The sequence below is a fragment of the Poecilia reticulata genome, linkage group LG12 (assembly GCF_000633615.1).
Source record: "Poecilia reticulata strain Guanapo linkage group LG12, Guppy_female_1.0+MT, whole genome shotgun sequence".
In the NCBI taxonomy this organism is placed as follows: Eukaryota; Metazoa; Chordata; class Actinopteri; order Cyprinodontiformes; family Poeciliidae; genus Poecilia; species Poecilia reticulata.
The window spans coordinates 14966913-14993727 of NC_024342.1; the positions used below are offsets into that span (position 1 = coordinate 14966913).

At 38.8% G+C, this 26815-nt stretch overlaps 1 protein-coding gene across 2 annotated transcripts in view; it reads left to right on the top strand.

Moving 5' to 3' along the window:
• nnt (nicotinamide nucleotide transhydrogenase) overlaps positions 1–21848 on the top strand; it is a 29007-nt gene extending 7159 nt beyond the window's left edge. For both annotated transcript variants that reach the window (XM_008424050.2, XM_008424051.2), the window contains exons 8-22: positions 35–168; positions 280–471; positions 1826–1979; positions 2907–3068; positions 5409–5519; positions 8318–8463; positions 8851–9046; positions 9624–9857; positions 10720–10880; positions 12392–12571; positions 12838–12997; positions 15693–15774; positions 17978–18096; positions 19061–19176; positions 19886–21848. In XM_008424050.2, coding sequence (XP_008422272.1) covers positions 35–168; positions 280–471; positions 1826–1979; positions 2907–3068; positions 5409–5519; positions 8318–8463; positions 8851–9046; positions 9624–9857; positions 10720–10880; positions 12392–12571; positions 12838–12997; positions 15693–15774; positions 17978–18096; positions 19061–19176; positions 19886–20035 — 2297 coding nt within the window. In that variant the 3' untranslated portion in view covers positions 20036–21848. The remainder of the gene's footprint in view (positions 1–34; positions 169–279; positions 472–1825; positions 1980–2906; positions 3069–5408; positions 5520–8317; positions 8464–8850; positions 9047–9623; positions 9858–10719; positions 10881–12391; positions 12572–12837; positions 12998–15692; positions 15775–17977; positions 18097–19060; positions 19177–19885) is intronic.
• The last annotated feature ends 4967 nt before the right edge of the window (positions 21849–26815 follow it).

Sequence of the window (26815 nt, forward strand, 5' to 3'; positions counted from 1 at the left end):
TTTGTTTCTTTTTCTTAAAATTGTAATACCGCAGGTAGGCGGGCGCCGATTCTCATCACCAAACCAATGGTGGAGAGCATGAAGGACGGTTCAGTGGTGGTGGATATGGCCGCTGAGGCCGGAGGAAACATTGAGACCACAGTTCCTGGAGAGCTGTCCGTACACAAGGTCAGTGCAGTGCAGTGTTACTAGAAAAACTGGAAGAACGTGGAAAGATCTTGAAAAAAATTATGTATGTAAAATGTAATATCTACATTTTTCAATTTGTGATTATCTTAGGGAGTGACTCACGTCGGCTACACAGATCTGCCCAGCCGCTTGCCAACGCAGTCCAGCACTCTGTACTCCAACAACATCACTAAGCTGTTGCGGGCAATCAGTCCAGACAAAGAGAACTTTTACCTCGATGTCAAGGATGTGTTTGATTATGGGACCATGGATCACGTTGTCCGAGGATCAATTGTCATGCAGGTATGAGGGCTCGACTAAACGTCTTTTTCTGATTCTGTTATTCTTTAAATGCTGCACATATGTTACAGTTGCAGAGCAACAGAAAAAGACACAAGGTCTAAGTTTATTTATTTTGAATTTCAACAGAAAATAACTCACAAATCAAACCTGTTAGTGAGGAAACTAATACTCCAAGACATAGATTTTTTTTTCTATTAAATGTGATTTAATAATAAAAAAATACATGGCTGGCTGATATGGTCATAAAGTTTTATCCTATATTTGGCTATACTTTCAATTTTGGTATTTTTCATATTACATTAATTAGAATGTATTGTTGTCGCGATAAATCGCTTTTCTTATTACAGATGTAAATCTTTCACAATGAAGATGAATGATGTGATAAACACACATCTCTACCTAAAATAGGAAATATGTCAAACAAAAAGTTTGATTACATTTAAAGACAAAAGTATTATTTTATAATATAATATGAAAAATGTAAAATATTCCTAAGCTTGTGTTTAAAGTACAATATGGACATTAATATTTTCCAAATTGACAATAAAAAGAAGACTCATGATGATTTACCCAATATCAGGCATTTACCAATAGTGGGCAAAAAAATGCCTTCAATTTTGTAATTTTTAAAATTAAAATTAATATATGAAATTTCTTTGTTTATCAAGGAAATGTCAGTTGTTTTTTTATTGCGAAAAACTCCATGGAAGAATATTTTAAACTTGTCAGTTAACAGCTGAGTTTCTTCCAGTTGATGTTTTGTTTGTCCCATAAGGCAAAAGATAAAAGTACATCAGGTTTCCAAAGGTTAGCGGCATTTCTGTTGACCGCCACTAAACACCATGTTCCAAACGGATGCATGTTTGCTCCATGTTTAATAGTATTACATCTCCAAATTCTTGTTCCCATTTATTGTGACTCAAGATCTTTGTGCTTACTGTAAAATCTGATACAGGAAATGTTTTAATCTTTCAGGATTATATCTATACAACTTGATTTAGAAAGTTTGACCGTCTGAAAGAATGAGGCATAGCTCTTTGCCAGTGAGTTTATTTTACATACTGGATCACCTTAGTCAGTTAAAAGAATGATGGTGCCTTCAGTAGTCACTAGGTGTCACTCAAAAACAACATTATCTTTTCCACTGTGTTCTCCAGGTGTTTACAGCTACAGATGAAGGTCATGTCCTTAATAAGCCTTAATTTAATTCTAAGAAAAATAAAAACCCACTTCGAATTTCTAATATATTAATAATTAAGTCAATAAAATAGCATATTGGCTTTGAATGGTTTAAATTCTCGTCTTCTATTTACTATCTATCCCATGCTACTTCTGTTTTTGTCCTCATTTCTAGAACGGACAGAACTTGTTCCCCGCTCCTCAGCCCAACAACGTTCCCGTCGCTGCTCCTCCTAAACCCAAGACGGTCCAGGAGTTGCAGGCCGAGAAGGCCGCGCAGGTCTCCCCCTTCAAGGCCACACTCACCACAGCTAGCTTGTACACTGGAGGTTTGTAGTTCTGGGCGAGTCTGATTGTCCCACTATAATTTGATTCTTCATTAGAGAAAATTGTCCAGATTTTTCTTTCATCACTGTTAATGGTTAGCAGCGGCTCCTGAGGGAGGCGAAGGCGTACTGAAAGGTGAAGGATGGGTTAACAAGCCGCTTTTCAAGTCGCTGCTGGAATGTGTGCAGGAGACGAGAAGTGACAGGCACATTTCGGAGTCTTTAACGCGAGCGCACACACACACACACACACACACCTTTTGGTCTCAGGAAGTGTGCATTGTAAAATCAGTTTTATGCTGGTTGTTTGAAGTAGAGCTCTGGTGAGGGGTTCTCGTGGTCCTGCACAGCGCTCGGTGTAAGTTCACCACGTGTAGCTCTGTGCTTCTACTGGTTGTCTAGTCGTTTCCTGCTAAAAGCCACACAGCTGCTGATGTTGGCTGCTGCTATAACCGACTTACACTTAGTTAAATGGCTATTAGTCAGCAAAGAAATGCAGATTTCACAAAGATTGCTATAATTTTACCTTCTGAAATATCGTATTAATAACTTATCATAGTCATCATGATGAGCCAGATGAATTGTTCTTTTCATTTTTATAGAGATGTGGGCTGTGAACGCTGACATTCGCATTGGGGACGTCTGCAGTAGCTGCAACATGTTTTGCATTGAGGTTGTATGTTAGGACTTTTCCGGACAGGCCAACTCCAACTATGGTTGTTTCTCGCTTCCCATCAGATCATTGTTTGAAGCAAAACTCGAACCCCCAGCAGCTTTTTCATCCATCTTTGTTATTTGCAGATGCCGCTGGTGCATCAGATTTCCGGGCATTTCAGAAATGCAATGCAAAGATTTGCATGTTAGACAAAGTGATTAATTGTTTTAAAATTTAATTTAAATCTAGATTTATGTCCTGTCTTTCTGTAACAGGTATCGGCACCCTGCTCGGTCTGGGGTTGTCAGCTCCTAACGCCGCCTTCACCCAGATGGTCACCACCTTTGGTCTCGCTGGCATCGTGGGATACCACACGGTTTGGGGAGTCACTCCTGCACTGCACTCTCCGCTCATGTCTGTCACCAACGCCATCTCAGGTTGGTGATCATATCAAACCCTTCACACGAGTTTCTGACATGTAACATTGACCCATCCATCTGTTGACTCTTGGAAAAACAGGGCTGCAAAAGTAGCAGCTAGCAACTTAAAAAAACATACTACAGGAAATATGGAACGAACGGCTTCATAAATAAACTTTTGAATTTTTTGGTGTGAATTTATTAATTCTAATACTGAATAGCAGCATCTATATTAGTATTACCGACGAAACAAGAAAACCAAGTGTGTTGCACATACAGTCTCTTGTGTTTTTGTCGCCAAGAGGTCGAAGAGGTTCTCAGGGCTTTGATCACGATGAAGCAGGAAGCAACACCCTGTTGGTGATCTTTCAGGTTCAGGGAGATCTTCCCTCTTGAACACAGTCGGACATTTTTGCTCAGTTGTCAAGCGAACCAGTTTATCAAGCAAAGGACAGTTTACACTCATTTAAAACTTTACTATACATCCCCGATAACCTCTAAAGGTGTTGGTGTTTTTCTTTGCCTGTTTTTGCTGCTTTTTAAAAAATGTATGATTTCATTGCAAACCCCCCCCACAAATCTTCCTGAACATTACTTGCACAAGAGGAACGGGGCCTGAAGTTTATTTCAAAGCTTCTCTGACCTGTGCCTGCCACCTAGTTCTTCTTTTTCCCCTCACTGTCTGTTCTGTGTCCAGATCTTCTGTGGTTGTGTAAATATCTCAGTCCTGTCACTGAATGGCTCATGGACGCAGTCAGATCTTGTTGTTTTTGTGCCAGGCATTGTTAAAACACACACACACACACACACACATACTCTAAAACACAATCATTAGCAGACATTAGAGAACCTTGGTGGAGTTTAGAGTTTTAGTGATGGACAGTTATATTCTTCGGGGAACATTTATAGTGTTACTTCCACTGGTGACCGGCTGGTGGGTCAGCCTCGGTTCTTTAGATACTGGTTTCATATCCAGTCGAAAACTAAAAGCTCATCTGTCACGTCTGTTGACTGGGGGAGAGAAACTTTAATCTACTTGAGAGCACTGACTCTGTGCTCTTTGTTCCAGGAGACCTAGTTTTTTTGTCTCAGCGTTGCGATATCAAAGTTGATCAAATATACACCTGCGTATGTGTCATAGTTGGCATCAAGGTTCGTCTAAGTGACATGACTGGTGCGTTCATTGTTGGGGTCAGACAACGCCGTTGGGTTCCGCATTAGGTGTGCAACTGGATACGAGACGGTTTTTGATTATCTGCATCTTTGATCTGCCGTGAACTAGCTTGTCCTTTTACTGTCTGGCTGTTTATTAATCTTTTTTCCAAGAAATGTAGTTCTAATGTAACAATAATACTACAAAGCACTGTTAAAATGTATTCCATCCTTAAGGATTTTTTTTTTTTTTAAGTCTCCGTCTGTTCCACCGTGATCTTTTCATCTAATAACTTATTGTCTGTTCAACTGTTCATCATCCAGCCGGCTGTCTATCGCTCCACCCATTTTATCATCCATTCATCTATCCATCTGTTTGTCTTTAATCAGTCTTTTGTTCAGGGAACCTTTGTATTTGTACTTAAAAATAAATGGGGAATGTATGGTCATTTAACATGAGAAATGTGCAGAAACCTTATATTCAGATGTTTGTAGGACTTGTTATTCTATCAGATTGTCTTCTAGCACCGTATCTACATGTTGTTTCTTGCTGCGTTCATCTCTTTGATTATAGTACAGATTTTAAATGAGCTTGTAATTACATAATAGAAGTTGAGAAATGATGTTTGGCAACATTTGAAACTTTGTATAAGGCCTGATATACAAACATGATTGTAAAGCTAGCGTTTGGCAGAGAAATAAGGTCAAACCTCCACCTTTTTTTTTTTTCTTTCTTCTGTTGAGAAGCTAATCTAGAATTGCAGACTTCAACCACAAACACGCATGCACACAAATGCACACACCTGTTAGTCAAGCTAAAGTGCACAGAAATGTGTGTGAGGGCAAGCTCTCAGTGCCGTGCATTGCATTTTACTGCCTGTAAATCATTACAGGGATGATGTTATCAAGGTTTCCTGAGTCTTTTTGGTTAAAACACACACACACACACACTCTCTCTTTGTGCTTTTTATCGTTTTATCTTCCCCTCTCTTTCTTTTTCCAGTCCGGCAGGCAAACTGTTTTCGGAGCAATGTGTCTGTAGAGGTTCTGATAAACAAATCTAATAAGTGTTGATTCAACGTTTAGAGTTCCTCCCTTTTATTCGGCAGCTTCGCCAAGTTTTTTTTTAATTGCCATGTCCTTTATTATGAAAATGTAATTTCATGAACACTGACACACGTATATGTATGTATATGTGGTCTGCAGGTCTGACGGCTGTGGGTGGTCTGTCCCTGATGGGAGGGAGCTACTTGCCATCTACTACTGCAGAGACATTGGCTGTGCTTGCTGCCTTCATCTCTTCAGTCAACATTGCCGGTGAGTCACCCGAATGCAGATGCCTCACAGTGACCCGGGCCAGTTACAGCAACGCCGAGCCAAAAATATATCAACTTTACGCCGGTGATCGAGTTGGTTTGCGTCGATTGCACCAAAACATCGTTTCAGCTGTCCCTTTTTAGCCAGTGGCTAAGGCTTGGACCACACACATCCAGTCATTTGTCTCCCCTGAATAATTCCCTTTACGATGATAAATAATTCCTGAAATCATTAGTATACTCATCGCTCTCTAATAATCCTGGGAAACCGTGTTCTTCCACACTTTAATTTCTGCATGCTAACAGGAGGCCTTCAGGGCAAACCTACGCAAGTAAATGAACAGCTGACAGGCATCATGTAATTGATCATAACATAGTTTATACAGCACAAGGTATGTATTACATACTTGTTTTTTTTTTTATGTTTTCTTTGGGGACTTTTTTAAGCACTTTGCCAAATTTCCCCCAAAAACTCATGTGAACAGAAAAAAAAAAAACAACACACTGCCAACCGAGATGGGAAAACAACTCATGAAATCTCATTCTCACAAAAGAGAACCTGAAATCTTAACGCCTGATTTGCTCACTGATAAACTTTAATTCATTTAAAAAACATTTATGTTATTGAACATCAGTGTTTTTTATTAACTACATCCAGTCTTTGCCCTGATGTGTTGTATCAGGATTTCTTGGAAAAGGGCAAACAGAGTGTGGAGAAACATTTGCATTTCTGGACTTCTAAAAAAACATTTTTGTAGTTGTTTTTTTTACAGTTAAATGATGGCATCAGTAAGGCTACACAATATGTAGTGAATGTATCTTCATTGCAATATCAGTCTGCACAACATTCATATCGCATAGGACTGGCTGGAGTCCAATAACTTTATTTAACCTTTATTTAAGTCGGTGAATTATTAAGAACAAATTCTTCTTTACAAAAATGACCCGGCAGTACCAATAATTATTGGCTAATATATGCCAGGTGTAATGAACTTGTATTTTACCTGCTAATATTTAGCCAGTTGGCCAGAGTCTCACAGCAGCCGAAGCTTATATCACAACTGATATTATCAACACATTATTTACCAATAATACCACCGTCGCAAGATTTTTCAATATCGCAAAGCCCTCCCTCCATTCACACTCAGTTTGAAGTTTTAACGATTAGCATCTTTTGGTTTTCATACAGTTTTCAGACACTTAAGTGAAGGATTGATTTTTATATGAACTATTTTGGTCTTTTATGATCTTTGGAGTACACAGATATAGCAGCCACTGTACTTTTCCATTTAAGAAATATTTACACTAAATAGTTGAACTCTACTCATGCAAACAGGGCCCACATATAATCTGAGTCCCCATCTCAGGGATGCTATTATTACTTTTGTAAAAATATCCGTGTCCACACAGACTCTGAAACTACTGCAAAACACAGACAGGCCCACTTCACTCTAGTGTGTAGTGATAATATCTAAATTAACTACATCAAAATTCAAAGAGCACAGATCTGCAACCTGAGGCTCCAGAACCACATGTGGCTCTTTGGTCTATTGCTGCTCTTATAAAACCAAATAAGAAATGTTTTTAATTATAAAGGCAATGCAGAAGGTTGGTTTTAGCAGTTCTTGTTGTTTCTATGCAATATCTGCCTAAAAGGAATGGCACCAATGGTACCAGGCTTGTTTTTATAGACTTCAAACCAGGTGTTTTTATTTTTTAAAGGGCTATTATCTTTTAACAAACTGAGGAAAATAGCTCGTCTTATATATTTTATCATTTTTAAAAGTCAGATTAATTATTTTCTAAAATCAGACATGGAAATAGTTTTGTTAAATAGGTTTTATTTTGTAGCCCTTTAAAATGAAAATATTACTGACCCCCTGGCCTAGATCAGGTGAAACTGGGGAAAGCAATACGTATAGCAAAGAGAGGTTAAATGAATGTTAAGGTCTGGTTTTAAGCTGTCTGTAAATATAAAATAGTTTGTAATGATAATTGAAGGGGAAACACTTAAGCCACACCCAGGCACAAAACACCCATACAAATAATTTACTTGTTAAACTAAATGTAAGTTAATAGATCTGGAAGCCCACCCCTCACCTTGTTTCATACCTAATGCACCTTAAATATTTAAAAGCTCTTTAGAAAAAAAAATCTCTTTAGGTTTTCACATTTCTTTTCCTTTCGGAGCCTTTATTTCCACCAGTGGAGTCATTCTTGGTTAAAATAAACCCCAAAGGAAATGTTAAAAGAATATTATTGGATTCTGGCCGTCCATTGCTTAAATGCAATAAAATTCTTCCATATTAATATATTTACTTAAACTGTCTGCAGAAATAGTACTCTATATATTATTATGTGCTTTTAAGCGGGATATATTTGCTTCGAACAACGAGTACCTGGTAGAAACATAAGCTAACCTCAGGTTCACCTTTTATATGTGTGTGCATGTGGCTACAATCATACCAGACAGTAATGTGATCTGTTTGTAAAACACTGGGACACTGGGAAACTTCTGATGTTTCTGTTGAAATGGTTATAGTGACATAAAGTAGACTCATTAAATTCCTGACATTTGTTATTGAACTTGGCAACAAGTGGAAGCTGTTGGCTCTGCAGCACCTGTTGACCTCTTTCAGGTGCTCCGACTGGCAGCCTGCACACTTTTTCCCCTGAACCATTTTTTTCTTCCACTTATTTATTTTGCTCTTTGAAATAGATTTTAAACCTTATTTCTTTGCAGATTTGTCTGTTAAGTACATAATATATATATTTATTTATTTTTATTTCTCGTCCCAGGTGGCTTTCTGGTGACCCAGAGGATGCTGGACATGTTCAAACGTCCCACTGATCCTCCTGAGTACAACTACCTCTACCTGCTTCCAGCTGGCGTTTTTGTTGGCGGCTACGCCGCTGCTCTGCAAGCTGGATACAACGTAGAACAGGTGAAGAGTGATGATGATTTCGTAGCCATGTGTTCGTAGAGGATTTGTGGACGTTTTGTCTGATTCGCTTTAAACGGACCAGAGTTTGCTTCCCCTGTTTGGTCTGGACAAAAGTGCACTTATGCTGTCTAATCGGAGCGATGATCGTCGCAGGAATGGCTTTGTTTACAAATTATAGCCCGCTTGCAAAACGTTAAAGCAAACCGCACCAAATGGAAAAATAAAATAAAATAAATAAAGTTCACTTCCGGACCAAACAAGAGGATCAATTGACTTGCCTGCTGTGGAAACCCCCTGAGAACTAGTGGAAAACAGACCTCTGAATGCACCTTTGTTGATCCAGATGTTGCACAACTGGAATTATTAGATCCTTCTTTTCCTCCACAGATGATGTACTTGGGCTCTGGTCTGTGCTGTGTCGGTGCCCTGGCAGGTCTTTCCAACCAGACCACCGCTCGCCTGGGTAACACTCTGGGAATGATCGGAGTCGCAGGAGGGCTGGCTGCCACTCTGGGTGCCCTCAAACCGAGCCCTGAGCTCCTGGCTCAGATGAGCGCAGCCATGGCAGTGGGTGGAACGGCCGGTGAGCGCGTTTGAATTTACTCGAACAGAATAACCTGAGAGTCTTGAAGGCAATGCCTAATACTTGAAGAATGGTGCTGCGGCAGATGGACGTGGGGCTTTCTGTTGTTTTCCAAGCTTAGGAAGATTAAGAAGCAGGTGTGCTCAGGGTTTGTGATGTTTACATCAAACACGGCATGACTAACTCTCCAGATGCCTGAGGTCTATCTGAACAACCAGCGTAGGGTATTACTCACCAGCTCTCCGCTCTGGGACAGTTGGATCATTTAAATGCTAATTGTTCCAGTAACAAAGCTGAAATCCAGACTAAACTATCCGCGCAACTAATAATGCTCTTTACCAGATATAGCCGTGTTGAAAGGCTTCCTGCGGGACACGTGTGTGCACAAACACACTCACTGTAGGCCGACTGAAACATTTCCCAAGGTGGGCCTCGTCAGCAGCACCTGGCTCTTCCACAGGCCTCACTTCCCGGCAGTACTCTGAGTGTGCGTGTTTGTGATTCTCATGGTATTTATGCTTGGGACCTTAAGGGGCATTCTGGTTTTTTTTTTCATCTTTTTTGTTTCTATCTCCAGGATTGACCATTGCCAAGAAGATTGAGATCAGTGACTTGCCTCAGCTGGTGGCTGCATTCCACAGCTTGGTGGGCCTGGCTGCGGTGCTCACCTGCGTGGCCGAATATATGATCGAGTACCCTCACTTTGCCACGGACCCCGCGGCCAACCTGACCAAGATAGTCGCCTACCTTGGCACTTACATCGGCGGGATCACTTTCAGTGGCTCTTTGGTGGCGTACGGCAAACTGCAAGGTGAGGCGAACTGAAAAGACGGTCCGAGAACCGAGGCATCCGAAGCCTTCAGCTGCTAAAATCAGTTTGTGGAGGAGTACAGGAAGTGGTCTGCATCATCCATCCATTCGTCTGCCCATGCATGCGTCCGGCTGAATCGGTCCATTCTACTGTCTTTTCTTCTGTTTTTCCATTTATCAATCCATATACCCTTTGTAACATCCATCCATTTGTCTCCTGTCTTTGTCCACTTATTTTTGTTTGAATATTTATGCTTTAAAAAAAATCCGTAAAACACAGCAGAGAACTCTATAAACTGGATTCTGCAAAAGGATGGAAAATTTAAAAATGATCAGTTTATAGAAACTTGGCTTGAGATTCTGCCTTCATCAGTGCAGGGTTCCTTGTAAATATATAAATTAATGCTTCCAACCTGAACGGATCTAAGAGCTCATTGAGGTCAACTTGCATGAGAAGTAAGCAATAAATAAAACCTGTGAAAACGGTGGAGAACTCTTGGACTTCCCTCACCATCAAGTTAAGTATGGAGATTAGTACTAATGGGCTGTCATTACTGTGAGTTACACTGTTGTATAATTTATTGCAAATGGCCGTAAAGCTGCCTAATTAATAGGCGAGTTTTAGTCTTAGAGCAGTATTAGTTTTAGTAAAGCTTCATGTGATTTTCCATGGCAGATTTTTAGACAAAAATGGATAGAATTTTAGTATTTTATTGTCATTCTCAATAAATACACTCTGCAGATAGGAAGTAGGATAGGCCTAAGTTATTTAGGATAAATAATACTTCTGCATTATCTGCTTAAAATGGTTTAACGCATCTATTTTTCTGCTTTATACCCACCTGCCTCTGTTTTTTCTGCAGGCATCCTGAACAGCGCTCCTCTGATGCTCCCCGGCCGCCACGCTCTCAATGCCACGCTCATGGCTGCTAGCGTCGGTGGGATGGTTCCCTACATGCTGGATCCAAGTTACACCACAGGCATGACCTGTCTGGGATCGGTTTCTGCCCTGTCTGCCGTCATGGTACGCTGCATGCCTGTGTTGCTCAGATCTGTTGTCTCTCTCAGCGTGGGGCTTCTTTTAAAAGCAGAAAAACTGGGACATCACAGATTGAAATGTTCTTACATGTTAACTGACAGGCTAAACATGTAAGAATGCTATTAAAAGCCTCAATAAACTCCAGGAAGGAAAGCTATCTTTTAAGAGTCAGAAAAAAGGCATGTTGGAGAGGGGAAATAAGGAGAAATGTAACAAGAGTGGGAATTGTTAATAAATGTCAAGTCACAGAAAACAGGAGCTGTGTGGGAAGTTTGAGTGGAGCAGAAGTCTGGCAGTCACAAGCAGACAGGTTTGATACTTTCCTTCTGATAAACTAATAATTTCTCAGCACTTAAAAGGTTTGGAAGGTTTTGATCTCATCTGGTTAACAGACAATAAGCTCCTCGGGAACAATAAAAGGCAAATTCTTCTGCTTTTTCCAACTATTCATTGCTTATTTATTAAAGAAATCTTACATTTTGTAAACGTTTTTCAGTAAAAAAAAAAATTCTAATGAATCATATTTTTAACCAAAAGTTTGGGTTATCAAATAAAAATAAAACAGTTTTAGTTTATGCATTAAAGCACTTGAGTTTTATATTTTAATATAGATCATTCTCATGCAAATCTGAAGAGATTAGACATACACTCACAGTTGGGATTCACAAAAAAATAGAAAAAATTCAGGCTTTTCTTGCTTAAACCAGCAGCTGGAGTTTCAGTGTCACTGCATACAACAATTGGTTTGCTGATTATTATCTCAGCTTCCTTATTTGTGGACCTAATCAGTATTCCAAGTACAGTGTTATGAATCATCCACTGTAAATGTGTGTGTTGTCTTTTGCAGAGGCTTTTAAAAATAGACCTTGCAGGTGGTCAGAAGGAACCATTTTCTGAAGTCTGAGCTGAAATAAATGAAACAGTTGGTCTCGGATCTCGTTGCTTCTTTGGTAACTACAGTTGGCCTCTGCTAAACAACAACTGTGCAAATGGTAGAGGAACAAAGAGCATCTGTACCTAATTGTGAAAAATGTTAGTTCTCAATGTGGACTTTTCATTTTTTTAAGCATATAAATCAAATAATAAATCACTAAACCAGCTGGTTTTATTATTTGTTTGTAATCTGTGGCTTTCAAAGTTATAGCGATATAAGATAATAGGTAATTAGCCATTTTTTTATGTACCTGTTCAGTTTTTTTCATCAAGCGTAAGGTTTTGTAAAAAAGAAAAAAAAAAAAAGTGGGACGATCAAAAAACAGGTTGTTACTTAATGATTTTTTTTTCGCGGCTCAGAAGCCATTTCACTGTTGCTTATTGTAGCAGTTTTATTCAATAAGCCTGTTCAGTGAACAGGTTTGAATCTGAAATAATAAATATTCTAATAAAATCATGTTATTACAAATGCGTAGGAATGTTGCTTTATAGGCATAATGTCGCAAAAGTTACTGTCTTCTGCCCGTTTAATGAAACATCCTCATTTTCCTCCTGTCCTTCAGGGCGTAACTCTGACTGCGGCCATCGGAGGAGCGGACATGCCGGTGGTCATCACTGTACTCAACAGTTACTCAGGCTGGGCGCTGTGTGCCGAGGGCTTCCTGCTGAACAACAACCTGCTCACCATCGTCGGCGCTCTCATCGGCTCCTCTGGAGCCATTCTGTCTTACATTATGTGTGTGGTAAGTAATGTACAGTTTTAAAAAAATGTCCTAGCGCTTAAGATTTAGCAAAAAAAAAAAGAGCTACATTGATGAGTTTATTTTGCTTGGCTGGACAAACTGTTAAATGTTGTTCCTTTCCTGTCCTGCAGGAGGGACTCTTTACCATTATAAATGTGAAAACCTCTTTTGACTCTTTATGATTTGTGTCTTTTCTCTGCACCTTCTTATTATAGTAAAAGGGGTTTTATTTGGGAGACAAATGTAAATATTTTCTGCCTTCTTAGGCCATGAATCGTTCACTTGCCAACGTGATCCTTGGGGGTTACGGCACATCCTCCACCGGGACAGGAAAGCCCATGGAGATCACGGGGACACACACAGAGGTCAACGTGGAACAGACTGTCGACATGATTAAAGAGGCCCACAACATAATCATTACTCCAGGTAAAGCACACTCATGAGGTCTGGCTCATGAGTGGATAAACATGGCGCTTTGACTTTTCTCGTCACTTTTCTTTCCCGGCACGAGCAAAGTGCGTTCTGTTTGTTTAACCTCGTCTCAACCTGTGTTGCGTCCCAGTTTTCCGGGGTAATTGACAAGTCCCGGCAGAGCGCGCACAGACACAAAAACACCCTCGCCTGGTTTTCTGTGTGGTCGGCAGTAAATAAGACATTCTACAGTATGTATGCAAGGTCAGAGGGAAATTAGACGAGATGAGGCTTTACAGGGTTTTGTTGACAACTATCATCCAAACTGGCCTGTAGTTCATTTTTCAGGGCTGATGCGTGGGGTCTAAACACAACCTTAGTTCCAGCTGCACATTTCTCTGTTTCACATGTTTCTCATATTTAAGGGTGACGCAGAATGTGTCAAGGCTTCCCGTAGTCTCAGCCTGCTGCGTGAATTATTGGGTGGCCCCAGACAACATTCGAGTCCTTTCCTTAAGACTGTGGCGATGCTTCCGGGGTTGCCATGACCATGTGGGTACATGTAAACACAGACTTAAAAAGCACCTATTTTGCAAATTGGCCATTCCAGTCACAGAGCACAATACCAATTTTGCAAAAAAACTTCTGAGGAAATCACAGCAATTTACAAGAATTGCCAAATTACAGCACTCCCTTGGCCCAGTGAAAGAGAAGCGAGGCATCAAATGTATGTTAAGATATTCAGCTTTCCCTTCTGAGAGTATCGGGACTCAATAAAACTTCATGTAAAACTGCAATCAGTGAGACGGACAAAAACGGCATGTTCCAGCAGGATTATTTTATATAAGAATATGTATATATGTGTGTGTGAAAGGACTTTCTTGAAACATTTGCATGTATTTAAAGGCACCGACCTGGGTTTTACTATTACTCTGAATTGGAATAGGAAAGTTTTACTCCATCCTGAACCCATCAGTCAATAATTAGTCATCCATCCATTCTAGTCAAGTCAAGTTTATTTGTATAGCACATTTCAGCAGCAAGTCAGTTCACACTGCTTTGCACTATAAAAACATATTTGATTTTTGGTGATTTTGCCATCACTAAAACCACTAAGCAAATACTCATCAAATATGTTGACCAATGTTCCAGTTACTATTAATCAAAGGCAACTCTCAACAGGTGGGTTTTTTAGTGAGGTTTGATTTAAAGGAACTCCGTGTTTCAGCAGTTTTGCAGTTTTCTGGAAGTTTGCTCCAGATCTGTGGTGCATAAAAGTTAAAAGCTGCTTTTTCATGTTTGGTTCTGGGAACGCAGAGCAGACAAGAACCAGACGTCCCGAGTGGCCAGAAAGATTGATACAACAACAGATCTTTAATGTTTTTTGTTGCTAAGCCATCCAGTGATTTATAAACTAACAAATATTTTAAAGTTTATCTTCTGTCTATTCTCTATTCTAGCATCTTTCTATCCATTCGTGAACCCTTCCGTCCGTCTCTTTCCGTTCTTACTTAATGGGCTGAAACAGAAACGGATTTTGAAGTCTATAAATGAGGAATTTTGATCAGAAAAAAATGTGCTGGAATGTTTTTCTTTAATCTCTTAGAATTCCCCGTTCCTTATAAACACGTCGTCCCTCTGACATGTAGCACCACATTACAAATATGTAAGACACAACAAAATCTGCTGGAGGCAATTTGCGAAAGACTAATACGTGTTTGTGCCACGATACTGTCTAATAGTGTTGCATCATTATTCGGCGCCAGCTTTTAGCCATTGCCCTCGTTTCCATTCAAAGCGTTCTTCCTAATTGGAGCCGTCACAGTCACTTTGGCTGATTGACGTCTGTGGAAACAGTTAAGGCCCGGCTTGATAAACAGAAGTGTTTTCCTGGCTTTTGTCTGAACCATCACGGCATGGTCTGGAAGCATGTGTTTTCCTTTACCCAAGACAACTCATGTGAGAATATTGGCAATAAAACTCGCAAAAGAAATACTACGGAGGGGCGTAAAGTGAAAATCTTCGGATAGTTTAGCTGGAAGACAAACGGCATAGTTTTGGAGAGATTGTTTTTTGAGCCGTGTCTCCCTGTCTGTTGTGTTGTAACAGGGCAGTTTCTGACTGCTTTAGACGAGGCTTGTAAACATCACTGAACTGCTTGGTGCGAGATAAAAATCTAAAACCTGGCACCTGCGTCGTTCACATGAAAGTAATTTAAGAGTGGAGGAATTAAAATCTGACCTTTTGAGTGAATTCAACCTTTACTAAGATGTTTATTTTTGGAATTTGAGAAAACAAAAACAATGTTAGCATTACTTTTACAGCCTAATTCTCACAGACAAATCATAATAATGTTTTGTTTTTATGTTGGCACTAATACACAGCAATGCATAAAAACCTAAGCAAGACCTGAGTTTTAAAGATGGGAGAGATGAGATGAAGGAATGTGTGTTTTATTGACACTTTATTTCATTTGATTTTTCTAAATGTGGACTGTTTTTTGACCTCTGGAAACATTTAACATCTTTAAATTGATATGTGCACAAACAACATTGTTTTTTGCTACATTTGACACCCATTGTTTATTTTGAAGAGAGGTGAAGGAAAAATGCTGCTTCACTCAGATCATCTTACCTTCAAAGTGTTACATTTGAATTCTTTGAATCAGGGTCGAAATCAACTCATGTTCCTGTTTTAAAATCTCTTTCAGGTTATGGACTTTGTGCTGCAAAGGCTCAGTATCCCATCGCCGAGCTGGTAAAGATGCTCTCAGAGGCTGGCAAGAAAGTCAGGTACATATCTGACTTTTAATAATCAAAACAAATCTCCAGAAAGCTCTATGCTGTCTCTTTTATTTGAATACATAACATACTAATGTTACATATTTATATTATCTGAACATTTTCATTTTTCTCTGTGCTCGGCTGAGTGAAGAGAAAAAAAAAACAACTTGTACATTTTGCTGTGCTTCTCCTGATAAAATGCACCAAACCATGACTTTTAAGACCAAGTTATTTACCACACCATGATTTTTGTGTGCCGATCCACCATTGTTGTTTGCCAGTTTGCTTGCCAGCCAAATACGATGATATCACCATTAACACACTTTCTTTTCGTAGAGTGGGCAGGTGCCAAGTTCTCCTGAGAGAAATAAATCTGTTAGGCTTGCAAGCAAATGGAACCAGTAAAATGTGATTGTAGACGGCCGCTCTGGCTTTAGACCTGATAAAACACCCCCAACCAAATGTCAAGACTCCAAGGCCACGATTTGCTAATAAGTTGCAAAATGTACTTTTCATCTAAAAAGGAATCTGTGGACCACTCACTTTAACACAAGGACAATCGAAGCCTTTGTGGCTCTTAAAGCAATTAATCCAGCCTTGTGAATCTCCCCTCAATCTCTCTATAAGGGTTTTGCTTCACCGTCCTCTTAAATCTGCAATCTCCCTGTTTGTTGTGCATGTTTTTTTTTCTTACTATGCTTTATTCTTCCAATTAACATTCCATTATTGTTTTTGTATAAATCACAGCTTGTTTAAAAATGACCTTATGTAGCTTATCGTGATGTGCCTGGACGGGTTTCTACATAATACCTGTCTTTGCTGTGTTTATGTTTCTGGTTCTTAAGTATGTTGTTGTTTTTTTCATATGATATGATAAACTGGATTTTGAGTTCCAAACAACAGTAAGTCATAATGGTCAGTATTATAAATTCTATAAACAACATAATGAGCCCAATTGTTTTTAGTTTAATTATTGACATAAATCAATTTTTCATTGATTTTGAAATTTATGGAGATGCACCTGTGTAGCTTTTGCAACACAGGAGAGTTTTGGAAACTCACATTTCCAAAACTCTCCCTTTGGGGTTTAGTTTATTTTTTTATTATTATTTCAAACATATTCAAATACCACAATATACATTTTTCACAACTATATGTTCGAAAAGGAGGCATGAAGAAATGTAAACTTATTCAATCCTGCCCCCTTTCTTTTATGTCTTATTTTTTGCATATTACTTTTTTACTTAAGAAAAAAAAAAGTAGCTTTAGAAAGAAGTGTTTATTACTTATAGTCAATAAAGAACCACAGAAGACAAATGCATGGGCATTGTAGATTACAATGATACGATTGTGCTCATGTTTTACTGGTAGGTAATAAACGATGGTTGCTGCTTCCATCTGGCTGATAAGAAAATGGGATTGCATGTAGAGACCAGTGTGTTTGTAAAGAAGGAAATGCTAACGAGGGACAGAAAAGGTACAGCGGAACCTCGTCTAATTTTCCTGCCTCTGCTTTGATCCTGGCCGTGGCAGCTGCTGCTGCTTAGAGCATTTGTGCCTGATTAGAGGAAAGTGGGTGGTCAGAGGGGGGAAAAAAAGTAGAAAACATTCAGGTTTTTTCTTCTGTTTTGTCTTCTTACTCTGTTTCCTAATTTATCCCTTTATTCCCAACAGCCTGTGTAATCGTTTGTGTCTTTCTTATGTCTCAAGCCTTTCTGCCTTTCTGTTGTTGTTCGTTAGATGCAGCAATACAACACAAAATGCTGATTCTTCTGAGATCAAAGCTCCACTTTCTTCTTTCCTTAATCCTCATCTATAACATATGCAGATCGGCTTGTTTGCTGGAAACAAGAGTTCTCTTAAACTCTGCTTGAACGGCGAAAGGAACAAGCAGCCTTCTACTAATTACCTAAACTGATTACATGTCATGGTCAATTGAGTTTGAGAGCTGTGCACAAGTTACAAACAAAAGAGAGCTCACTAATCAGATGATGTTTGTGAGAGTTTGCTGTGATCTGATTGTTATTGCTCATATCTCTCAGATTAAGTTGTCCACAAACTCTTTAGATTTATTTAGAATCCTCCTCTTCTCGATTCGGTTTATTTTGATTCCTCCTCGGCCGCTTCCGACATATCTCCTGTCCAGTCAGAGTTGTTTTTGTACATTAAGGTTTTTGTGCAAAGTGAGGACTTGAGGTGTGTTTTCCTCCAGGTTCGGTATTCACCCCGTCGCCGGCCGTATGCCCGGTCAGCTGAACGTGCTGCTGGCCGAAGCAGGTGTCCCCTATGACATTGTCCTGGAAATGGAAGAAATCAACGAGGACTTCCCCGGTGAGGCCAGCTTTTCGTTTTCTTCCACAGTTTTGCTACAATTACTCTTCAATTCATGGTGGCATTTTGCAGAATAAAGTAATTGAACTGTAGGAATGAATACGAAAATGTGGAATTGACTGTTACTGATAAAATGGAAAGTCTGAAGCTTTCATTTGAATTTGTAAAGTATTGTTCATTTAGTTAAGAGATTTTAAATAAAATAATCGTCCCTCTTTTGTCATGCATCTTCTTGCATGCTCAATTCTAACTTTATTTTGCTTTTGCAGTAGAACACCTACATTTTCATGCTTATTTATTTGATTCTTTCTGTTATTCTGTTATTCCTTCGCTCTCCTGTTTCATGCCTCTATCCTTTACTTTCCCCATCTCTCTCTCTCTCTCTCTCTCTCTCTCTCTCTCTCTCTCTCTCTCTCTCTCTCTCTATCCTGTGTTACTTGATTTGTTTCTAATGTTTCTTCTTCCTCCCGTTCTCATCTTTTTCATTCCTTCACAAATGTGTGTCCTTTCTTTACTGTGTCTTTTTATGTCTGTAAGGAACAACACTTAGTCTTTCCTTGATTTTTACCTGTCTCTTTCTTTCTGCCCTATTTTTTCCTTTTTGAGTCTTTTGGTACTTTCAAATTTTTTTTAATCCTTTGTACTTTAAGGTCCACTCAAAAGGCTGGGAATAAAAAAAAATCTAAATGCTGAACAAATGTGTTTAAATGCCCCGAATTATCTTTTAAGTTTGCTTCACACATTTTAAAAAATATGGATTCAGTGGCCCACTTTCTGCTCGAAAAGTATGTAAATTGTCTTGTTTTCTGCTGTTTTATGACAACTCAATCCAACACTTGAAAGACATATACAGTAAATAATAAAAAAAACAAAAAAAAAAAAAAAAAAACAAGCTGTACTGCAGATGTGAAACATGTGCAGAAAGGTGGTCTTTAAACCCGTGATTCGTTCCGTGTGGATACAGAAACTGACCTGGTTCTGGTGATCGGCGCCAACGACACAGTGAACTCGGCCGCCCAAGAAGACCCCAACTCCATCATCGCTGGCATGCCCGTCCTGGAGGTCTGGAAGGCGAAGCAGGTGAGACATCTGGCGCAGGCGGGATAATCAGATCTGTCTCAAACCCGAGAGATGATGACAACTGGGAGGTTTTTACAGCAGAACCGTGTCCATCTGCTGGCCCACATTCAGATCGTTATGAGTGCAGGTGCAGCCCCATGCTGGTCTTATTAGAGTGGAGTTTGTCCTTGTGAAATGACAACGTTCAGACATTCAGAGCATCATGGTGGTGTTACACCAAGGGTGTGAATTTATTTTTTTTTCTTTTAGTTTTTTTCCATTGAAAGGGACATATTATGCAAAATTCACATTTTGGACAGTTTTTTACTTCCATTTGGGTTCCTGCTGCTTCTAAAAACAGCCCGACTGTTTAAGAAAAACACCCAGCTGTTTTTTGGCAATACGTTGATGTTTTTTTTGTGTCTAGAAATTAAGCCGTTTCAAAAACCTTTGGAATTGTAAAGCCACAAATCAGCAGGCTACCTTCCCCCCCACCACTCACACACCAGACCAAAATCTTATCCAATTGTGATTTTTGTACAAAAAAATGTAATGAACATGTTTTGTATAGCCAATAGACCTGACCCAACCTGTTTATGGTAGCATTATAGATCATATTTAATATTCTCTCTGGAGAAATCAAAGGAAATAAAAGTTTTTGCCTCCACTTTTTCTCTATAGCTTTCTTCCAAAATGATCGATGATAATTTTGTTTGTGGTGTTGTTGCAGGTCATCGTGATGAAACGATCTCTGGGCGTCGGGTACGCAGCGGTGGATAACCCCATCTTCTACAAACCTAACACTGCGATGCTGCTCGGCGACGCCAAGAAGACGTGTGACGCCCTGCAGGCCAAGGTCCGGGAGTCTCAGATCCAGTAACGTGACCCCCCTCCCCGTTCAGAGACACCTCCACCTGAGAGCACAAAGAGGAAAAGATTTCAAAATTCATCTCTGTACAGCTGTAACTTCACCAACTGAGTTGAGCAGTTTTTTTGGGATCCCCCTTCCTGTTATCTAAAAATGAAGGAATGTTGTCTTGTGCAGCAGTGGGATCTATACAATAGATACTGTATATTTATTTTTAACTGATGTAACGGGACATCTTTTATTTCTAGATCATGAGGAAAGGCTGCACTGTAATCAGGAGTTCAACTCTAGACACATTTATTGATGTAAAATAAATAAAATCAGGATCATAGGTGCATTAAAGTGTTAGATATTTTTAGCTTCACATAGTTAATAAGGAAAGAAAAGAAATTGGACTGAAAAGGTGCACCGATAGGTTTTTATTTGCTGTAGGGTTTTATTTTTCCTTCCCTCTACATTCTGATTTGTTGTAATTTGCTCATCCCCTCCATTGATCTACCTATAAAACATCATAGTGAGAACATGGGAGAAAGTTTTTTACTCGGTCTAATAATTTTCAAAAGCATCTGCTTTAAGCATTTGCTCCTTTTCTTTTTATCGGCTCCAACCGGATCAGAACAAATTTATTTAAAAATATCCCTCCTCTGATCACAGGAGACAGGCGTTGCTGAGCTTTTAGCGTGATCCCACAGCTTTGCTGAAACGTCCTGCTCTTACAAACACTCTCATCGCTCAGATTAGCTGAAAGGATTTTGTTATGTTTTCCATCGTGGTGCGTTCAATCATGCTGCCAGGTTCAGATATTACAGTAGATGTTTTTTTTTTGTTTTTTTTGTTTTAAGTGAATGTGACTCATCCACTCCAGAGTGCGTCCTCATTACTGCTCCACAGAGAAATGAAGGATCACAGTTTATAAGTAGGACCATTTGTTAATCTGTTGTATCTGAGTCTAAACAACAGTGCGCTTTGTGGAATTGTTGCTACACCACCAACTGTTTGTCTTCTTCATTTTAATTTGACTTTCGACATCTGCTTAATCATGTGCCAATTCAATCTGGAGAGTTTCTCAGATGCAGACACACCATTTGGCTTCTGTTTAACCACTCAAGTATTTCTTTAAACAAAGACTAAATCTCTTTGGTATTATTTTATTGTAGCCATTTAATTAGAGTGTATATTGTTCAATTTATCTACTTCAAACACTTAAGAACAACAGTTGGGATAATGATTCATCCTGGGACCTCATGCATTGGCCATGGCAACTATCCTACCTCTCCATAAAACAACCAACGCCTCTGTAGGACGACGATTTGTCATTGCATCTTTCACATGATCGGACCCAAGTTTGTTTGTTTTTTCACTTTGCTCGGCGTGCGAGCTCAAATATTTCCAAATAATCCAGGACCAATATCTTTTTTTTTTCTGTTGTTTTCAGACCTCAACAGTTTGTTGCTATGGTTTATTCTTTTTGTGCATCTGAATTGAGAGGTGGCCCTGTAACATCAAGAGGTGCAAGCAAATAGGCTTTCGTAACATTAAAATCATGTAGATTGTTGCCATTCTTGATCAAATTATGTAAGGAAGGATGGTTAAATCCGGTATTTTCCAAGTGTCCCTCCTTTCAACTTCTGCTTTTTGTTCTGCTTGAGGGGTTGTATTTTTGTAAGAAGGCATCATGTTTGTGCAGAGCAACATTGGGATTTGGAAGAGGTATGTTTCAATGCACCATCTTTAGAGGATGAAATGTACTGTGAAACTGTTTTTTCCCCCTCTTTTTTTTGTCATTGAACATTTTCTTCCCTAATAAAGCTGTATTTACACTAGATGTCACCTGAAGGTATCATTTCTTTCTTCAACTTCCCTTTAAACGTGTAACGGTGTAATTCAGTTTCTCAACGGTAAACAAGTTGCTGTGCAAGACTCCCTATGATGACTTCGTATTTTTTTTTTTTTTTCCACAGTTTTGGGGTTTATGGCTGTAAAGCTGTTTTTTTATGGCTTCATGTCAAATCTTTGCAGCAGATACCCGGATTAACGGCAGTTCTTGTTCTTCTGATGTATTGTTTTGTAATCTGACTTTAAAGATCTCGGCAACGTTATCCTTGATCCATCTTGGTGGTCTTCATGACGCTGCAGTCTGCTCACAAATTTTCAACAAACTTATTGCCTTATCAGAACAGAAAAGGATTAAACCACACACAGGTGGACTTTATTTTCAAATTAGGTGACTTCTGAATGCATTTTATGGCACTCAGTTTTGTTTAGAGATATCACAGAAAAGATGGTGTATACAAAGATGTGGAAAACTTTTTAAAGTTTTTTTATTTTTGAAAAAAATAAGTAAAAAGCATGCATCCATTTTTTTCTACTTTACATGTGAAGCCAGGTTTTGCATTAGTTGTAAATGAGCAACTATTCAAAAAATTAATGGCAAAAGATACAGTTTGAAGATACGCAGACAATTAAAATGTATTTTCTTTTCAATAACTTCAGCATGTCCTCCTAATGGGATTGCATGAGTGTATGATGAGGGTTATCACAATGAGTAAAATGTAAATATCTGCAAGCTGCACTGATTGCTATTCATCAGCGCAGATTTAACTGGAGGTGCTTAAGACGGCACTGCCCAAACAGCAGATCACAGCGCAGATAGGGGTTTTTGGAAGAAAAGATTGCATGTGTGCAAGATGAGGGTGGCTTCATCCTGCAACAAGTGGCACTCAGGCCGTTATCTCCACTCAAGGTTAGGGAGATCTTGACTGGACTTACAGTTGCGTAGCAGAGTCGAGGGCAACCCAGAGTTTCTAGACATAATAAACAATGATTCATCAACAGGATAGCCTGTCCTCCATAGTAAATGTTGCCCAAAATAAATGTAGAAAAAGAAAAAAAGCGCCTTGCGTGTGATTCCCTTTGGTATTTAATTACGGATGAATGTCTGTGTAGAGTGTGTTTTCCTGTTTGATTGGCTGTGGACTTTCAGGTGCTTTAAGTTTTGCATGCAAAGGATGTGAAAAATATCCAAATTTAAAATGTAAGATTAGAAATGTGGGAAAACATAACAAAACTGACGTAATGTCCTCAAATATCCATCCTGGGAATGCAAAACATTTGAACTACCAACGTTGTGTTAGCAGGTAAAATCTCTTTTCCCATCTGTATTACAGATAAATGAAATGCATAAAGCACTTTTGCATGATTAGATTAGATTAGATTAGTTTGCGTTATTGATGCTCAAATTGGATTGTAGTGGGATTTTACATGAAGATGCAAACTTAATAAGTGCAGTACTCCGTTCATTCTGCAAGAACAAAAATGTTTGTGTGTGTATACAAAAGAGCTGTCTGCATGACTTCATACATGTTGAAAGCCTTGCACATCAAACTGTGGTTGAAAGGATATGTGTGTCTGGATTTCAATCTGATTGCTTCAACATAGAAAACCTTTTGCAATGTTTGAAATACAAAAAATACGCATAATTATTTAAACCTATTTGTTAATAAATCTCAGTGTTTAAATTGAATCTCCATAATTACTTATTTTTCAGGAAAACCTAAAAGGAATTCAGTTTTGCACATTTTTTTTTTTTTTTTTTTTTTCTTGTGATTTTTAACTAAAGACGCTTTACTTGGTCTTTACTTAAGACCAAAATGCACCAATGCATTTTGGTTTGCATTGGTGCAAACCAAAATGATGCAAACATTACATTTTCAAATCAAATTATCCAGTCAACATATAGCCAGCCAGCATAAACTGTCTAACTATAACCTATAGTTGAGTGGTTTAGGTCATGTTGAGTTGTCTTTATTGCAGTTCTGCTATAGACATATACTGCTGAAAGACTCAGTGACCCCTTTTCTCCTACTCTGTATTTATGCCTTAAAAGCAGTCATTGCAGCCATGGTGTTTTACCTTTGTTACTTTTTCTGTAGAAGATTCACCTGCCCCAGTGCCTCTGTTTTTGTCTTAGTCTCGTTGTGGGTCAAATCCTTGGTGGAGATGTTGCTATTGTTTATTTATTGCGCCCTGTTTTTCTCTACAGTAGAAAGTACTCCTGGCTCGCTTATATAGTGCTTGGCTGTGTCTCATTTTTAGACAAAACCATTAGTAGAGGTATTGTTGCCAATTATTTTGTAGACTTTGTGTTTTTTTCCCATTGAAAGTACCTCAGGTTCGTTGCTTCTCTGTTACACTGTGTCTCTTTCTGTTTTGATGGCTGCCAAGAGACAGCAACAAATATAAGATGCGTGTAACTAGCTTGTGCGTATTTATTCTGTTTTCTCCATTGAAAGTGCTCCTGTATTTGTCTCTCTCATGAATGCAGTCATTGACAGACCTACAGTTACTATTGTCTTTGTGTATTCTCGTTATTTATTTCCTCGTAGAAAGTACTCCTGTGTTCGCCTGCCTCTTTCTTAGATGTGGTCATCACAGAGCTACTACTGCCATTAACTTTGTATGCTGTTTTTCTCCCTGTAGAGAGTGCCCCTGGTTCTATACATGTGTGTCTTTCTATATAGGAGTGATTAATGAAGCAGTACAACTGGGTCTTGTGTTTTTCTTACTTAGTATTTTAAACTACTGCAAAAAAAATATACATTTTCTTCTGAAAGCAACAGCATACCCTTGACTTTATCCTCATTATTGTATCAGTTGAAAAAGGTTATTATGCACAAATCATGTTTATCCTAAAATCTAAGCTGTTCGTCCCAATCACTTGTTTGGAGTAACTATTACTGAGCTATGCTTTAAGAGCATCTCAAGCCCCTAAAACGAGGCCTATCAGATTCATGGACACACTTCCTAGCATGGACAGTGTCCCCAAAATATCAAGATTTTTTTTTTAAGCTATGACAGCAAGAGATAGATGTAGGCCATTGAGAAAAACAACTGGCTTCCTTGCTCTTCGCCGCTCAAAATTGGAGAAATTGTAAACATTGTACGAGTGTGTCCTTTTAAGCTGCTTTTATTGTCCAGCTGCTTCCCAACTTCTGGTTGTAAACTGCTGAGAAGCTGGGACTGGAGGTTGATGGCACCAGCAGGAACAGATGGGAGGTTAGAAGTAGGGAGAGGACATTTTCTCTGACTCAAATTGGAAAAACATTTAGATTAAAGCTTGTATATACGTCTGGACATTTGTATGTTATCTTATGAGAACCATTAATGCAAAGGCATTATTACCGGAGAAAGAAATGTTTATTTAAACATCTTCCCAAACTCCTCCTCCGCTTTAACTTGTTAATGTCTTCTCGGCAGTCGAGAGTTGTTAGGCAAAAGTGAAACATATATCTGACATATAAACATATGTCATGTCGACAATGTTTACTAATTAAGTGATATTCAAAAGCATACGGTTTCATTGGACTTTATTTAGGGAGATTAGAGTAAATGGGAAGAAAAACAATCACACCAAGCTACTGTTGTCTTTAAGATTTCAATGGATTCTGGCTGTGGATTCAATTTAATTCGACAGGAAAAGGAATTATATCCAATTTGGTATTCTCTAAAGACTGACGTTTTCCTTGAGATATTAAAAGAACTTAAAACTCAAGATATATTGTGACAAAAATACTGAAATACACAGCCACTCTGATCTCTTAAGAAACCATTTTGGAGGCGTAGGAATGTATTTGTTCTGAAGGAGTAATGGGGTGATGTGTAACAGGTGACTCACAGAAACAAGGACCAGGTGTGTGAGGGACACAGAAAAAAGACCAACATAATAAAAAAATAATGCCACAAACACCAAGAGTTAAAAAGTGAATCTAGAACAAGTGACAAAAGCAGTAAAACGGGAAGCCATGGTGATCCTAACAAAACACACCATAAAGCAATTCAACCCCATGGCCACAAATCCCCCAGACCACCATAAAGTTTTAAGCATGTACCACGTTGCTCTGCAAATAACAAATAGATTTTTTTTCATCTCCTTTCTGAACATGCTGAGAAATCATTAACTGGAAAACTGTGCCAATAACTTATATAAAACAATGACTCTGAACCTTTTCAGCTTCTCATTTACTACCCAGTACTACTGCTACCCACTCGCTCATTTCTCCAAAGACAGCCATTGCCAAATTGTGCACTTCACCAACTCTCTGATTTTAATCTATTTATGACCATTGTATATCTCATGTAACCGCCAACAATTAATTTTGACTAATATTTTGGAGATAAAAACTTTGTGCTTCACAATCCACAATGATTTTCACCATCATTCCAACAGGCACTCTCTAAAACTGTGTTGCCAAAAGTATTTAATTACTTGCTATTACTTGCTATTGTGTGTGTGTTCATCTTTTATTTATATGACAACATTTCTGCAAAATCTTTTGTGAGGTCAGACACTGATGTGAGACAAGAAGGCCTGACTCACTCTCTGCACTTTAATTCATCTCAAAGTGCTCGGTTGGTTTGAGCAGCAGTCCGTTTGCCTAGATGGTGGATTTTATACACCTGTGCTCATGGAAGCGATTCCAACACCTGAATTTAAGGATTTAGAGGAGTGAAAGAGAATTAGCAATATATTTTCGGTAAACAATGTAGTAAACAAAATACTTAAAGAAGCATGCCGGACATGTACAAAGCTTGAAACCTAAAATAATGGGCTATGTTTAATTAAAAAGGCTACTGTTTCGTGAATGTGCCAAGGACAATTGTGCCACAAATGGTGGGAATTTAGGTTTCTTTCTAGCTCAGCTATGAACACAGAGCAAAGAGCATCGAGGCTTATAAACACTTTAACTCAAAACCTTGAAAATTACAGAGAAATTACTTAATACAGAAAAGGAT